General features: G+C 49.2%; 1 protein-coding gene across 1 annotated transcript in view; it reads left to right on the top strand.

Moving 5' to 3' along the window:
- LOC125368046 (cell migration inducing hyaluronidase 1) overlaps positions 1–17598 on the top strand; it is a 108336-nt gene that overhangs the window by 67384 nt on the left and 23354 nt on the right. The window contains exons 4-11 of the mRNA XM_048368885.1: positions 26–164; positions 1104–1343; positions 2095–2274; positions 4771–4841; positions 5413–5508; positions 6199–6320; positions 8775–8907; positions 9831–10022. Of these exons, the coding sequence (XP_048224842.1) occupies positions 26–164; positions 1104–1343; positions 2095–2274; positions 4771–4841; positions 5413–5508; positions 6199–6320; positions 8775–8907; positions 9831–10022 (1173 nt within the window). The remainder of the gene's footprint in view (positions 1–25; positions 165–1103; positions 1344–2094; positions 2275–4770; positions 4842–5412; positions 5509–6198; positions 6321–8774; positions 8908–9830; positions 10023–17598) is intronic.

Here is a 17598-nt window from a genome sequence, read left to right as displayed (position 1 = left end):
CCCTCATTCCTGTCTCCCTCCTCAGGCAAGCTGGTCATTAAAGACCACCAGGAGCCCATTGTTTTACGGACCAGGCACATCCTGATTGACAACGAAGGAGAACTGCATGCTGGGAGTGCCCTCTGCCCTTTCCAGGGCAATTTCAGCATCGTGTTGTATGGAAGGTGAGAACATCCTCAGAGGTCAACTGCTACTTACTGTTGGATCAGAGGGAAGGGAAGATTTTTAAAGGAGAAAGCGGGGCCAGAGGGAGTAAGACAAGAATTTACCATTCTGTCTGTCTGGCTAGATTATAATCCTGAACAAGATGATGGGGATTTGGGAGAGTTAGAGCAGTCCATGGGATGCCTTATTTATTCTGGCTGGGCACACCATCCTTGAGTTGCAGAGCCCCTGCCAGCCTCTTAGCCACCTTCTAATCAAGTCTTAGTTTGAGGAGGCTCTGCAAGTTTATTAAGTTATAAGGGACAAGACACAGGAAATTCTAGGCTGCATTTGCATCTGGCTGTGCCCCCTCTTTAGCAACTGACAGCTCTAAGCAGTGATAGCCAAGATCACCCCAGAGTGGGCAGGGAAAGCCCAACCAATTCCACAGAAGCAATAGCACAGAACTAATGAGCTACCTGCTGGCCCGTGAGCCACCTGCTGGTCTGGATTGGAAAACCCTCTTACTGGTGCTCTGTGTGTACGTGCGTGCGTGCGTGCGTGCGTGTGTGTGTGTGTGTGTGCACGCACGCACGCACATGCTGGGACTGGGTTTTGAACTCAGAGCCTAGGTGCTGTCCCTGAATTTTTTTTCCCTTCAAGGCTAATGCTCTTACTTGAGCCACAGTTCTATGTCCAGCCTTTTGGTGGTTAATTGGTGATAAGAGTCTCATGGGCTGTCCTGCCTGGGCTGACCTGGAATTATAATCCTTAGATCTCAGCCTCTCGAGAGGCTAGGCTTACAGGCTTTAGCCACCAGTGTGCAGGTGGGGCTACAGCTTTTATACTAGCCTTACACCAGCATCTAGGGTTTGACACTGCCAGCCAGGGAGCAAGGAGCCCTGCAGGTTTAGCATCTGGTGAGGAGACAGCCATCCCTGGGGGCTTTATCCTTGCAGGGCTGACGATGCAGGTGCTGAACCGGACCCTTACTACGGCCTGAAGTACATTGGTGTCGGAAGAGGAGGCACCCTTGAGCTGCATGGACAGAAAAAGCTGTCCTGGACTTTTCTCAACAAGACGCTTCGTCCGGGAGGCATGGAGGAGGGAGGCTATTTTTTTGAAAGGAGCTGGGGCCACCGTGGCGTCATTGTTCATGTCATTGACTCAAAGTCAGGCTCAGTCATCCACTGTGACCGGTAAGGCCGGCCTGCGTGGCCACACATGCCCCTTCATTGACTGTGCACAGTTTGAGCACCTGCTTCCCCTCGCTGCTGCTCTGGTTGCTGGGTGGCAGCAGTGCACAAGACAGCTGGAAATGCCATCCTGGGAACCATGTTCTTCCCCCAGGCATTTGCCAAATGAAGTTGAATTTCACAGGAACAGGAATGGGTGCACACACACACACACACACACACACACAATTCCAATTGTGATCATTGGTAATAAAATGAGAAAGATATGACATGGCAGAGAAGAGGGTGGTTAGGGAAGGCTGAGAATTGCATGGTGAAGAGGTACTGGAGGAAGAGTGTTCAAAACAGAGGAGCTCTGGTACCGCGGGCCAGAGAGGAGAAAGTTGCTGGAATCCTCAGGGAATGAAAGGCAACTAGAGACACAGGGTGCAGCGAGGGGTGGAAGAGCCCTGGGCAGTGGTGCTGGAGTTACAGGAAGGGCAGGGGCCAGATCTTGAAGGCCACAGTGAGGAAGTGGGATTTAGTCAAAGCCACTGAAAAACCTTAAGAAGGACATGACCTGAATTTAAACTTAACTTGCTTACCAAAGAAAAGGCTTGTTTAAAAAAAAAAAACAGCAATGAGCCCTTGGGATCTTAGGATAGCATACTAATTATTGTGACATAGAAGTGAATTTTATCTGTTTCTTAAGACTATTGTCAAGGCTATCTAAATCCTCTCTCTCTGTGTCTCTGTGTCTCTCTGCCCTTTTCAGATTTGACACCTACAGATCCAAGAAGGAAAGTGAACGCCTGGTCCACTATTTGAACGCAGTGCCTGATGGCAGGATCCTGTCTGTCGCAGTGAACGATGAAGGCTCTCGACATCTGGATGACCTGGCACGGAAGGCAATGACCAAACTGGGCAGCAAACACTTCCTACACCTGGGATTCAGGTATTGCCCATCCCTTCCACCTTTAAGAAGCTCTGAGCACAGAAGCATCCCCTGCCCTACCCCTAATCAACCTTTCCTTTCTCATGTCCTCAAGGCTAGTCTATCTTAAATGGCATAGGGGACGGCAAACACATTGTCCATCTGCACTGGTCATAGTTAGAACTTTTGCTTGGAGCATACCTGACTTTTCTAACATGACATTGTACTCTAAAAATGTGGAAGATCTTTGTATGGACTCCATTCACTCAGCCACTTAGAAAATATCGATGGATTGTGCACCGAGTGTAAGAACTGTGCCTTGATGTGCAGCGAATGCTCATTTCCCTTCCTCTGGCGGATGGCTTATGTTTTGCCTTGGGGACTGACAGTCTTTTAAGGATTATGCAAAGTGTCTGCCTGACTCCGGCATGCACACCCACTGTTTGTCCTCTAGTAACCACATCTTTTCATCTTGTAAACTCAGCTCTTAGCTCTGTGGAAAGTCAAGGCCATGTATCCCTTAGATGCTTGAAGATTTTGACAGCTCTCACTTCATAAAGCCTTTTCTAGTCTCAGAGAAAATCAATGTAGCTGGCTTAGCAGGGGCTCCCTGGGAGTAAGAAGGGGAGGCCAGGCTCCAGGGTTCATTCTCTGACAGCCCCAGAGCTGCTGCTTCCAAAAGGAAAACAGGCAGGAAACTCAAGTGGCCAAAGATGACAGTAACATCTCTGCCTTGCAAGGCAACTTGATTAGCAAACACCAAGCACACCTACACTACATTGTTATAACAAAGGGCTAGTTTATGACTTTACGATGAGAGCTAGGAGTTAGGGGGGACTGGCTACACAGGGCCGCAACAGAGGCAGTGATATGGCTGAGAGTCCAAGGCCTGGCATCTGATCACCTAATTTCGAGCCTGGGCTGTACCTCCTTTGAGTGGTGACCACAGGCAAGTAATTCTTCCTCTGTTTGCATCTGTAAAGTGAAGTATCTCAGGAACTATTGCAAAAGACTCCTGGGAGGATTATATATGTGACCATGTGAGAAAAATGTTTGTCATCCTACTTAGCGCAGAATAAGTTAGCACTCAGTAATGGTAGCAACTATTCTGTCCTTACCAACAAGAGCCAAGGGAAGGATGGGTGCCGCCATGTTTCAGCATGGCCATCACACGGGTAAGGAGACAGGCAGGCAGGAAGCACACACTCGCCTCTCCTTTATATGGAGACACACTTCACTCTGAACAAGGTCAGACCATCTGAAATCGGGACTAGGACTCTTCCTTTGTTCATTGGTATGGGAATGGTTAATGAGCATATTGGTGGCAGGCACTGGGCTAGGCCAGACATGCAGAGTTTATATGAGAAGATGGGGATTAATGGGTGATGGAGCATGTGGAGCTTGGTGCAGACTTACTGGGGTAGGGGCAGGAGGGCCATGGAGAGAGGATCAGCTTGAGAGGCAGGGTGGATGCGTGGCTCTTCTGAGGAAGGGGGTCCAGGAAGCTGCTCATATGTGAGAAGGTGAAGGCTGAGACACCGCGGCCTGGCGTGGTTTTTGGCTCCATGCTATGGAGCATGGATTTACCCCTCAGCCAATGGGGAGCCACTAAAAGATTTTAAGTGAGTGGCATAGCAGACCCTCCACCTCAATTATTTAACACCATTCAATAATGACTCACTCTCCAGACTAGAGATCCAAATGAAAAGCAGAAAAGCTCTTCATCCCCCAAAGAGAAGGAAAGATACTTTTGTTCAGCCCTTCTTAAGTCCTTGCCTGGATTGTTCAGCCCTTCTTAAGTCCTTGCCCGGACTCCTGCAACAAAAAGACTGATTCTCTGGAGAAAAGTAGACCAGCTTCTTTAATACAGTGAACTTCACATGAAATAGTTAACCCTGAGCACTGTCATACAAGGTTTTGGAAAGATGGGCAGAGATCACTGTACCGGGCGTGATATGCAGACAATATGAGAAGAAAGCCTTCCTGCCCCATGGTGATGCACTCTTTAATGCAGGAAAGATGGATGTGCAACTTTCCAAAACCATAAACCTTTCTTCCTCATTACACAGAGGAGACTTTCATTCCCCTCCAAGGCTAGAGCCAGTCACTGTAGCCTGTGACATTTTCCTTGAGCTCAGCTTGTAGGGGAGATGAACATGGAGGACGTAACTCTCCTCCCTCAGACACACTGGCCCGAGACTTGCTTCAGGAGTCCGTTGTTCCTGGCATGCTCTATGGCTCAGCAGTCAGCCTGTTTGTTTATTTGTGATTTATCCCCACCACTGTCATGGTGAAGTTGGAGAGGCTCACAATGAGACGCAGCAAGCCAGTTGGACAGAGAGGGAGCCCCAAATCAGCGCTTGTAATGAAAGGCTCTTGGTTTTGGAAGAAGAGAGATCTGCTTGGTGAACAGATTTCCTCCAGTTGGGAGCTTAAGGCCTGGCCACCATCTCTGGTTCAGCACTGCCCCATGCAGGTTCCTGTGAATGAAGGACTTATTGTCATTGTTTTTTTCAGACACCCTTGGAGTTTCATCACTGTAAAAGGAAACCCCTCTTCCTCAGTCGAAGACCACATTGAGTATCATGGTAATGATCTCTGCCATGTCTCTGAAGGCTCTGGGCTTGGCTGTCACCCACTTCTATCTAAGCACAGTTACCCATGCTGATCCCCGGTTACCCACCCCCACCCCCAGTCACCTGCACCCACCCCCAGTTAGGATCCAGCTGTTCTCCTGACCATATTACATGAATGTGGCAAAGGCACAGCTGATGGAAGCCAAGCCCCTCACCATCACACTGACCTTCCCAGGAGCTCTGAGCTGTGAGGGAGCTCCAGGGGGTGATGGTTTGAGCTCCAGGGGTGATGGTTTGTGCTAGAGACTTGTGGAAGGCCTGTGTCTCAGCAGCAGCCCCCGGGGGTTGTGGGAGCCACGGTAGTTCTAACCCCGGGAGGAAACTGGGGATTGTTTGGGACTGGGGCTTCTAAATCTGCACTACTTGGAAGGCTTTGGAATGGATAGTAGCCTGCCTCTCAGGTGGCAGACATGGCCTGCTTACGGGGAGAAAGTTCTTTCTTAAATGGTTCAAGCTCCATGGGTGTGGGAGATTTTCTCAGGGTCAGAATCCCAGCTTTATGATCTTGGGTTCTGTCTTTCAGGACACGGGGGCTCTGCAGCCGCCCGAGTTTACAAACTGTTCCAGACGGAGCATGGTGAACACTTTAATGTTTCTTCATCCAGCGAGTGGGTCCAAGGTGAGGAGTCTGACACAACCTGGCAACACCTCACAGCTGGGGCAAATACCCAAAACCACCACCTTTGCAGGACAGGAGTTTTTCCTCTTTTCTCTTGCACAGTGAGAATAATTTAACTGTGCAAACATGGCTGTCTTCAATGAATCACATTGACAAGTTGCCCAAAAGGATTTTTCGCACTGGTTAAAGTTTCAGCTTCATCTCAAAAAGGGTTCAAGGATTTGAGTTTAGCTATGGAGGGTCTTCGGGGGCGGGTGTCGTTGTTTTGTTTTGTTTCTTACACACCAGCCACTGGCATTGACCAGGAAGTGCATACAACTGAGACTTGCGGCTGACCTTCCAGCAGCCATACACAGGACTGTGGAGGCTGCAGCCCAATCTTCAGAGGCCGCATCAATGTTCAGATGATGCATTTTCTCTCCTTTCTTCCTTTACTTTTGCAATAACAATGTATCAAATCATATATACACACATATCCTTCATAAAGCAAGAATGTCAATAAGAATGGTCTCACAAGGTGGGGAGATGAGAGCTGGAAAATCTTGTTATGTTAGAAGTGTCTTGCTCAGCGCATGATGCCACGGGCACACCGCACTCAGCTTCCGCTGGGATGAGGGCCTGACTGCATTAGATGTGAGCTGGCCTCACAAGCAGCATTACGTCTGACAATTGTCTTTGCTTTCTGCCTAGATGTGGAGTGGACCGAATGGTTTGACCATGATAAAGTGTCTCAGACTAAAGGTGGGGAGAAAATTTCAGACCTCCGGGCAGCTCACCCAGGAAAAATCTGCAACCGTCCCATTGACATACAGGTAGCAAACTCACAACAACCTGCTAGGAAAGCCTGTGTGTGTGTGTGTGTGTGTGTGTGTGTGTGTGTGTGTGTGTGTCACACAGTATCTTTTTTCTTTTTTTCAAATTTTTATTATCAAACTGATGTACAGAGAGGTTACAGTTTCATACGTTAGGCATTGGATACATTTCTTCTACTGTTTGTTACCTTGTCCCTCATACCCCCCTCCCTCCTCCCACTTTCCCTCCCCCCCCCCCCCGCCCCGGAGGTGTTCAGTTCACTTACACCAAACAGTTTTGCAAGTATTGCTTTTGTAGTTGTTTGTCTTTTTTTACCCTGTGTCTCTCAAATTTGGTATTCCCTTTCAATTTCCTACTTCCAATACCAGTATACACGGTTTCCAATATACTCAGATAAGATTACAGAGATAGTGTAGGTACAACCACAGGAAGGTGATACAAGAACATCATCAATAATAGAAGCTACAGATACACATAGGATGTTGAAAGTAGTTACAACTGTGATATAACAATTGTTTCCATAACATGGAGTTCATTTCACTTAGCATCATCTTATGTGTTCATAAGGGTATAGCTATTGGGCCTTGTGATGCTCTGCTATGACTCGCCTAAACCTGTACTAATTATTCCCAATAAGGGAGACCATAGAGTCCATGTTTCTTTGGGTCTGGCTCACTTCACTTAGTATAATTTTTTCCAAGTCTTTCCATTTCCTTACAAATGGGACAATGTCATTCTTTCTGATAGAGGCATAAAATTCCATTGTGTATATGTACCACATTTTCCTGATCCATTCGTCTACTGAGGGGCATCTGGGTTGGTTCCAGATTCTCGCTATGACAAATTGTATCACACAGTATCTTGTCTCTTGTGCGGCGTGACTCCATGGCTCTCTTTACTCCTCTTTCCAACACTGAGGTCGTTCTTCAGGTGAGAGAAAGGGAAACCAGAGAAAGCAGCAACACCAAGTAGCCGTTCCCTGGGAATTGTTGGACACTGTATTCTAAGACTGGCCTGGTGCCCCTGGCAATGATCTCAGCATTGTGGGTCTTTCCCTGAGGAACAGGCTGGCTTCAAGATCTCATCAGAGGAGGAGCTGGCTTGAAAGACAGAGGGCTTTGCACTTGAGTCTGGACAGTCTCCTGTTAGAGTTTGCATCCCTTGTCCCTCTGGCTGCCACAGGGGCCACCCGAGGTAGTGGAAATTAGTAGGCTACTTACCAGAAAGGGTTTTAATTGTGCATCTTGGTGTGTCATTCTTCTTTTAAGACCAAGGATCTGTTGAGTTCCAGTGTTTCCTAAAAACAAAACAAAACAAAACAAAACAAAAAACCTCTCTTTTAAAAACAAAGTTGGCTGTATTTTCCTTCCCTATTTCTCCAGGCCTTGTCCCTTTGGTTTTTGTGCCAAAGACTACAACAGCTGCAGCCCTTGCTCTACATTGCTGGTCTCTGAGTGGCATTGTCTTACTGTAGACACACCCTGGCTTTGGGATGAGCCCCAGCTGGCAGGGATCATGCCCTCATCCAAGCCCACTCCCTGAATTCTCTACTTGGCCCCGTGTCTTCTGGTGCAGCAACCGCCAGAGACTGAGACCCCATTCTCGCCTGGCACTGGGCTGGATGCTAGGTCAGGACAAGGGCGAAACCTCTCCTTGTGCCCCAGAGCCTAGGATGCAATGGGAGGGGTCAGAACTGAGCAAAGCATACCAGGTGGGAGCAGGGAGGGCGGGAGTGGGAGGGGCTGGGAGCCCCAGCTGTATACGTCTGGGTTCACACTTGGGTTCTTTCACCTACTGCCTTTCCCTGGCAAGTTATTCAACACTTCTGGGTAGCCATTTTTCTCCCTTTCCAAACGAACTGCAACTTCATAGTTTTGCTGTGAAGATGACTGAGACTTCTGTTAACATTTAGTCCTGTCCCTACAATGGTGGTTCTTAAATTTTACCACCTGTTAGGATGTCCTGGGTGGCTTTTAACAGCCCAGAGGCCCAGGCTGAATCCTAGACATAATTGACTCTGAACTTCTGAGCATGGAACCCCGGCACAAGTATTTTTATAGGACTCCTCATGTAGTAGAGATGCCTGTCTGGACACCAGTGGACTGAACACAGTGAGGCCTCTGCAAACGAATTCCAGACCCTCTGTGTGGTGATGTGGTGTGGTGTGGCTTTAAGGAGCAGCTGGCTCAGTCCCTACAAAAGTGTGTCATGTCTTTGGCTTGGGGACCCACTACTGTGGGATTTGAGCACTTGTCCATTCCAAGACTTCCTCCTGTCTTTCTTATAATAAACCTCCTGTGGACAGTTGTTAGGATAATCTCTGGCCGTTGTACACATTTTCACAGCAAGGGCAATTTTTAAGTTTCCAAGTATATTTTGAGAAGATTAACCATCACCTTCCTTCCTTTTTTTATTTTTTAAAGGTTTCTCTGTAATTTCTGTGCCATTTGCAGGCCACAACAGTGGATGGCGTTGACCTCAGCACTGAAGTTGTCTACAAGAAGGGCCAGGATTATAGGTTTGCCTGCTATGACCGCGGCCACGCCTGCCAGAGCTACCGTGTGCGGTTCCTGTGTGGGAAGCCTGGTAAGCATGGTTCTTTCCTGGGCACTGAGCTGCAGTGTGGCTCCTGGAGCTGGCAGCCGAGCTTCTCTCTGAACTTGGACGGCTGGTCCATCTGCTCTAGGTGTTACAGCGCCTAGCTCTTCCCATCGCATGCAGCACTAAGCACAAGGAGGGTCCCCACAGCTGGCAACACAGCAGAGCCCCGCCTTGCCCTTCAGCCTTTCTGGAACTTTCTGGAAAGGGCAGGGCCTGGTCCAGGAGTAGCTGGGTGCAGAAAGACAGGGCTGACCTCCCCAACCCTTCCTGCAGAGGCTCTGGGGTGCTATTATCTTAGCGCCAGTTCCCAAGGCGCTCGTTAGGAGGCTGGCGATGGCTGACTGTTCTTGGAGGCACTTGGCCATCTCCAAAAAGCATTCATTAGGGATGGGTCTTCTGCAGGGAGAAGCTGATGGCTCCTTCACATAATAGTTGAGAGGAGCTATATTTGTTTTACATCTTGAGCAAAGTGGGTGTGGTGAGGCAGCCACATTTAACTCCGGCTAAGAAGTTAGTGGAAAATTCCCCTGCCCAGAGCTAATGAATGGATCTTTTGGGGTTGGGACTTGGTTGTCTTCAAAGACTTGAATGTACCGAAACTGGAATGGGGTGAGCCTGGTGATTTGGGTTTTGGACAGGCAAACCTAGCATTTACGTATTTAGCAAGGGGAAGGGAAGTGGTGGGCATCCGGAAGTAGTGTGGGGTGGGGGGGTTGAGCATGTGCTGTGCCTCAGTCCTTCCCAGTGTGCAGAAAGCAGGTGCTGTGCCTCAGTCCTTCCCAGTGTGCAGAAAGCAGGTGCTATGCCTCAGTCCTTCCCAGTGTGCAGGGAGCAGGTGCTGTGCCTCAGTCTTTCCCAGTGTGTAGGAGCAAGTGCTATGCCTCAGTCCTTCCTGCTTTGGGTTACAGTGAGGCCCAAACTCACGGTCATCATCGACACCAACGTGAACAGCACCATCTTGAGTCTGGAGGATGATGTGCAGACGTGGAAGCCAGGAGACACACTGGTTGTTGCCAGCACAGACTACTCCATGTACCAGGCGGAGGAGTTCCAGGTGCTCCCTTGCAAAGCCTGCACTGCCAACCAGGTCAAAGTGGCAGGTAGGCCTTCCTCCCCTCCCTGGGCCGGGATCGGAACACTGTTAAGCCTAAAGTAAAATTAAGACACAACAAATCTGTCCATCAGCTACAACCGTAGTAAGCATTTCATGGTGAACATTTATTTCTTACATGTTCATGCATTTCTTTCTTACATTTCATATATCAGGTAAGCTAATCAGCTTCCTATTGCTGCAACAGATACCTGAAAAAAAATAAACAGAAAAGTTTCATTCTGGCCCATAGTTTGGGAGGATCCATCATGGTCAACGATAGCTGTTGCTTCTCAGCCTGTGGGGAGGCAAAAGTGGAGAAAACTGCTCACTGCTCGTGGCTGGGAGCAGAGGGAGGAGGGGCTTCATGACATCGAGGCACAGCTCCTTTTACCTAACTGGAAATACATCTGCAAGAGCCCCCACTGGACACCATCGTTTTGGCTGATTGGGGTGTGTTTGAGGAAGAATGTTCTTTAAAAGATGAGAAGCAGTGAAGGAGTTCAGTCCCCTTAAAATAGGGGAACCTGGTTCTGGATGTCACATCACTGAAGCAACCCACAAACACCCAGTTGGGGTCCTAGGAAACCGATCTTAGAACTCTGTGACAGAAAGACGGGGTCCCAGGAAACTGATCCTAGAACTCGGTGACAGGAAGACTTAACATTTCCAGAAAAAGAGTAACTTAGCAGGTATCTAGAGAGATGGGCAACTGTATGTGACATGGGGTGAAGCTAAGGAGAATAGACTTTTGTTCCTCAACAAGGTGAGAGCCCTACTTTTTAAGTGATACTGTTAGAACTCTTACATTCTTGTCTTTTCACAAGTCTGTCTACATGAATCAAACACTCACATGAAAAAAGGGTGCAAACACAGATCTAAATAGAAGAATAAATTCAAAATAAGTAAAAATAAATCTGAGATTAGCAGAGTAGCTCCAGTGGGCTGTCAAAGTTATCTGACAGCTGGCACAGAGATAGGAACTTGGCAAGTTGCTCAGCTTCAAAGTTTGACTCCTAATCCTGGGTGGTGAGGAGCACATTCTATACAGAAGTTTGGAATAAGGCAGTGTAGGTTTTGCTTGGTAAATGCATAATAGCAGAACGAGCATAGAATCTGAAAACAAGGACCGGGATTCAAATTCTGGGAATGCTGGTTGGTAGTTGGAGGCCTTGAACAGTTACACAGCCTCTCTCTTCCTTAGTTTCCTCATCTGAAAAACAGAGACAGGCATCACACAACTCCAAGGAATTGCCGTGAAAATGGAAGGAGTTTATTGTGGGAGATATTTTAAGGTGCAGTGAGAACTCAATAAGTGCTAGCTGAGATCCTTGTTTTACTGCTTTTGTTTTTTAGACAGCATCTCACTCTGTTGCTCAGATTCACTTCGTAGCTGGCTTCAAACTCACACTTTACCTTGGTTTCTGAGTTCTGGGATTATAGGCATGTGCCATCAAGCCTGGTTTAGCTACAATTAATATTAGGTATAAAAATTTAGCAATGGAGGGGCTGGGAATATGGCCCAGTGGCAAGAGAGCTTGCTTTGTATACATGAAGCCCTGGGTTCGATTCCCCAGCACCACATATATAGAAAATGGCCAGAAGTGGCGCTGTGGCTCAAGTGGCAGAGTGCTAGCCTTGAGCAAAAGGAAGCCAGGGACAGTGTTCAGGCCCTGAGTTCAAGACCCAGGACTGGCAAAAAAAAAAAAAAAATTAGCAATGGAGCTTAAGGATGGAAACATTGAAGATGGACTTGGTATATTTTAGTTTATCATCTCTGCTCTTTGGAGACATGCAGGCAGAGCTGGCCTGGAGGGGTGGATGCCCATTGTATGGGTGGGTATGTCACACCCTTCCTTGCCCCAGGCTGGGCAGGTGCCCTGCTCTCCCCACAGGGACACAGATATCATTCCACACTGCACAGCTGTGTTCTAGAAGGGGCCTTAGGGCCCTGCATGTGTGGAGGTGGAAGAAGGGTCACCAGCAGATGTGTTCAGAACCTGTGCAATCCAGCCTTCATCTGCACCAAAGGCATGAATCAGAGCTCCCACTTCATGCACGTCCTGGCGAGGTTACTGTGGGTACTAAAGGGGACACTGGGATCCAGGGACCGTGGTTGTCAGAGCATGCCTGCCTCACTCTACAGAGCGGTCACCAGTGGATGCTGCCCCTTGAGGCCCCTTGGGGCTGGACTAAGAGTGAGGGGACTGTTTCAGGGCTGTTGGAAGATACTGGGAACCTTCCACACTCCCATGGCTTGGCCTGTGTATGATTCTCCACCAACCCCACGTCTAGGCTATCTCTTCTCTTAAAAGAGAGGCCCAATACTGGGTGCCAGTGGCTCACACCTATAATCCTAGCTACTCAGGAGGCTGAGATCTGAGGATTATGGTTCAAGGCCAGCCTGGGCAGGAAAGTCCATGAGACCCTTATCTCCAATGAACCACCAGAAAAACCAGGAGTGCCACTGTGGCTCAAAGTGATAGAGTACTAGCCTTGAGCTGAAGAGCTCAAGTGCCCAGGCCCAGAATTCAAGCTCCAGGACTGACAAAAAGAATGAGGAGGAGGAGGAGGAGGAGGAGGAGGAGGAGGAGGAGGAGGAGGAGGAGGAGGAGGAGGAGGAGGAGGAGGAGGAGGAGATCATCCTCGTTGCTCTGAAGCTTTAGGGTCCCCAGGAACACAGGCCCTACTAGCGAACAGTATTACAAAAGCCCCAGGTAGTGTGTATGAATGTGCATGCATGTCCCAACACCTGCAGGTCTGTCTGTCCTGTCATTCCTCCTACTCACAGTTAAGCACACATATCTCTACTCACGCATGTCCCAACACCTGCTGGTCTGTCTGTTCTGCCATTGCTCCTACTCACACTTCCGCTCACATATCCCCACTGGCATAGAGTCAGGGCTCTACCTGCTTCTCTTCTGTCATGCCTGTGCCCTCTTCCCAGCCACTGTCCAGGCTGGCTAGAGAGATGAACCGCACTCATACACATAGCTCTCAAATCCCAAGATACTGCCCTTCCTGCATTTTAAGGGCTTTCTGATGGGAAACAGATGGGGGTAACAAAGTAATGAAAATGTGTGAATCATCTAAAAACATATTTCAAAGTTTTGCCAACCGCACCTCCCAGAGCATCTGTGGCAGTTTTCTCAGTCCTTTCTTCAGTTTTTACTGCCACCTCCCCACGTGGCTTGTAAACACACCACACCTTCGAATGCCACTCCCGGTAAGTAGGCCTCGCATGAAGCTGCCCGCAGTGGTGTGCGTATTGACATAGCTGTCTTGTTCACTGTTTGTGGCAGCCTCTTACTGCGGCACCCTGCATTCTGCAGGATACAGCGGAGGAAACTGAGGTTTGTACAAATTAAGTATCCAGCTGCCTGCTTTCCAGAGTGGCAACTTCCATTCCCTTAGCGTAAAGTAAAATGCAAACTTCTGCTTCTTTGTGACCAGCAGTCAGGTTTCAAGTATCCTAGTTTCCAGGTTTCAAAGTGTGCTAGTGGGCCATGTTGGACAGCAAGGTGTAGAGCATTTCCAGAGCCACAGGAAGTCCTGGTGGGTGGTGCCGGTGTAGACCAAGCAAGTCAATACAGGGTTCAACCTCAGAGCTACCTGGCTCTACACCCCCGTGTGTGTGTGTGTGTGTGTGTGTGTGTGTGTGTGTGTGTGTGTGTGTGTGTTGTCCCCTCCAAGATCCCCATTCCAAGCATCTTCTAGGCGGATGCGCTGAGGGGCCCTCGTGAATTGTGTGGCTTGAGTTTGCTTCTTCAGACCCTCCTGTCTGAATCTCCCTGCCTTCCCCAGACCCACTGGGTCCTGCTAGGCTGGGCCCGAGCTATGAATATGTGCATCTACTTCTCTCTTTGGAGGAGGTCCTGATGTTCTCTGTCTTATAACTTGCGGTGCCTGTTTTCATGCCTGACCTGCAGACAAGACTTGGGAGCTGCACTGGAGGCTCCTGAGGGTAGACACCAGGACAAGAAGTGTTTGGAGCCCTGGATGGGTCGGCCATACAGAGCCCCTCTGTGGCATAGGTCCCTTCCTGTTGTGCACCATGCTCATGGCTCTGGACTTTGGGGGATGATTCTGACTTAACCACATCTGCTTTTTCTGGTCAACCTTCTTGTATCAGCACTGGGCGAAGGAAGAGAGGGTGGGAGAATATCGCAGATACGATGAGGTACTGGGGTCAAGCGCATGGCTTCCCTGGACTTGTGGTCTTGGAGTGGCGTCAGGATGTAGCAAGGACAGATAGCAGCCCTCGGCTCTGACAGCAGCAGCCCTGTACAGGTTCTGATAGGGAGTTCCACCACAGGGAGGGGGCTGGGACAGAGTAGCCAGGGCAGCTCTCGGCACAACTCAGCTTCCTTACTCATGGGATTCTGATAAATACAGCCCCTCCCTCTGCCTGGAAGTCACTCTGGTGCGTTGCTTCCCCCATGGGACAAAGCACAGCCTGCTGCCTGCCAACTCTTTTTTCCCCCTTTATTGTCAAAGTGAAGTACAGAGGGGTTACAGTTTCATATGTACGGCAGTGAGTACATTTCTTGTTCATCTTGTTACCTCCTCCCTCCTTTTTCCCCCTGACTTCCCCCTCCCCCTGCCTGCCAAATCTTGTGGCTGTAGCCTGACACTGCTTAGAAAGCCTGGCTCCAGCACTGGCCTGAGGACCAGGCCAGGGACCGTGGCACATGTCGCTTCGGTCATGCTGGCCTCCTATGTGGGCCAGGAGCTGCTTTAAGCATATTAACAATCATAGATAACTTTTAAGGCATGTGCTATTCTTACCTCAATTTTATAGATGGAGAACTGGAGATCTGAGAGCTTAAACCACCTGGTTCTAGAGCTGACCCTCCCATCTCACTCTCCTACCCCTCCAGCCATGTTCAACACTAGAGCCTGGAGGCCGGCCCTCTGGTCCTCACAGGAGCAGAGGCCTCTGGCTGGCATTTTCCCTGAGCAGCATATTTTAATAGGGTGCTGACAGAGAGGAGCACTGAGAACACTGGGCACGGGCACTGTGAGGAATGCTGAGAGAGCAGGGATGTGTGTCCAAGAGAGCACCATGGAACATGAGGAGGAAAAGCCAGTGCTGAGTGTGGTCGGGACAGACTTTCTGAGGATACTGTAGCTGGATCTTGGAGGACAAATGGAGTAGGGAGCCATCTCACATAGACAGAGCCAGGTGGTTGGAGGTCTGAGATGTCCAGTAGTGAAGATGTGCTTGGGCTGGAAGGGGGTCTGGTTTGATTGGAACAGAGGGAATGTGTGGTGAGATAGGAGGGGAGCCCATAGAGAAGAGTTGGGATTTTACTGTCTTGTCCCTCAGGCCACGGACCTCCTTTCCCACATTGCTGGCTTACAGGCTGAGCTGTGACTCGTGCGGTTTGTCCCTCCCTCTGGAAGCATGCTCTGGGCTGTGCCTCTCAGGACATAACCCCTACAGTTCCCCCTCTCTTCTCTGGCCCACTCATTGACAGCTCTGCGCTTGTGTGGGGCACTGGCAGTCAGTTTCTCGATTCATCCCAGAACACTCCAAGGCAGCCTTGCCTGGCTGAGAAAGCCTTTGGGAGCTTCTCTGGGCATTGCCAGTGAATCTGCCCCTTGGAGTGTCCACTAGTAAAGACAATAAGCTCTGAGTCCAGAACGGCTCGAGGCGAGACACTGGGAAGACCAGGATCCTGGAAGTCCTCAAGAAAAGATGTCCCACCTTGTGAGAAGAAGGGATGATTGTCCCTGGCCCAGTTACTGCAGAGGCATCTTGGCCTGGGAGACTGGGACAGAAAAGCAAAGTTGTAAAATTCTTGGCCTCCAGAATAATCCCCAAGATCTTTCACTGACAAGGAAAAAACAGAGACGGAAGATGTTTCCAGACAGAATTAGAGATACAAGAGGTTTCCCAGGGAGGAAGTGTGTTATGTGTGGAAAATCAAGGGAAGAGGAGCAGGCATAGGTGCAGGGAGCCACAGACTATCATACAGATCTGACTCATGGGTAAGGGAAGAGGGAAGGATAGGAGACTAGGCAGGCAGAGCCTGAGCGAATAAATTTGGTTGCTTTAAGCCAGCAAACTTATGGTTGTCATAACACCAATAGGAAACTAATACTAACGCTCAAGGAGATGTTTTGTCTTCAGAGAAACCACCATCTCACTGAGTCTGCAGGATTCCATAGCCATAAATATCTTTAGCAACATTTCAGGCTCACAGGATGTGTGCCAGGTAAAGGGGCAGGCAGGGGTCAGTTCTTCCTGTGGATGAGAAAGCAGAGGAAGGTCGTTTTGGTAGATGTTTCTCAACTTAATTATAAACTGAGCCTTCACATGTGGGCACCAGTGGTGTCTTGGGGCTGAGGCAAGCGTCCCATGGCTCAAGGTCACAAAGCTGAGTGGTGTAGGTGGTATGGTCAGGCTGAGAATCCACACAGGAGATTGCTGCCCTTGTAATTCCATTCTCAGATGCAGTAGATTAGGTCTGGAAGCCATGTCAGCAATACTAGCAATGAGCAAATTCAGAGCCAAACTAAGACTTTATTATTCCACGAAAGAATCAGATTGTGGTGGCAGAATTGTGAGGCTGCAAACTAAAGGCTATTCCAAGGCCTGTACTCTTGACACCCTGCATCTTTTTGGGGTGCTTTTTCTGTGCAGATGGATGAAGAGGAGGAGGAAGGGAAAAGGTGCAGAAGGAAGAGGAGGAGGAGGAGATGAAAGGCGAAAGACGGAGGAGGAAGAGATGGAAGGAGAAAGATGGAGGAAGAGGAGTTGGAAGGGAAAGATGGAGGAGCAGCACTAACTGCATTTGGCAAGAGTTAGAGAAGAGTTTGGGGAAGGTGGTGGAGGGAGAAAGCAGGCAGGAGGTGAAGAGTGCAGGTTCTGGGCACCTGAACACATCAAGAAAAGGCTGAAAAAAAACTGGAGGGTTTGGCAGGGGTTTTGCTTGCTGTTTTCCAAGATGGAAAGGCCTAGAGAGGTTTCAGAGCAGAACATAGGAAGCCCACATGAGGGATGAAGTTGAGCTATTGGGAGTGGTGAGCTGCAGGAGCCAGGGGCCCTAACAATGTGGGAAAGGGTGGATTGGGCTCCACAGCACAGGGACAGTGTCTCTCCTCAAGGCAGGAGGGAGAAAGGAACAAGGTCAGTACAGAGTGGGTACAAGCCCCTTCCCCTCTGTTCCACAAGGTCCCATGCAGGTACCCAAGGTGGGTCACTGTGATAGACACAGGAGTTCTAACCTGGCTCTTTCTATGGCAAAGTCTATAGATACACATCCTACCTGAGGTGGTGGAGAGAATACAGTTGTGTCCTGCTCTGGAGGAGGGGCTTTAAAAACAGGACTTGATTTAGCCTGTGTCCTTTGTTGGAAGGTGGTCTGGGATAAAGGACCTGTGGAGCCAACAGAGACCAGTTCCTCTTTCTCTCTAGCTCTGCTCTCTCTAGGGCTTGCATCTCATCTGCTTGGGTGATAGTCCTCCATGACCCATGTTCTTTCCAGCCTCTAAGGAGAAAACAGCCCCAAAGTTGCTTAGCACTTCTGCTCACATCCTATGACCATGCTAACTGAAGGGAGGGTGGGAACTGTAGCTCC

This window comes from Perognathus longimembris, chromosome 20, assembly GCF_023159225.1.
Source record: "Perognathus longimembris pacificus isolate PPM17 chromosome 20, ASM2315922v1, whole genome shotgun sequence".
NCBI lineage: Eukaryota > Metazoa > Chordata > Mammalia > Rodentia > Heteromyidae > Perognathus > Perognathus longimembris.
The sequence above is the reverse complement of the archived record's forward strand: the minus strand, read 5'-3'. Positions and strand labels throughout refer to the sequence as shown.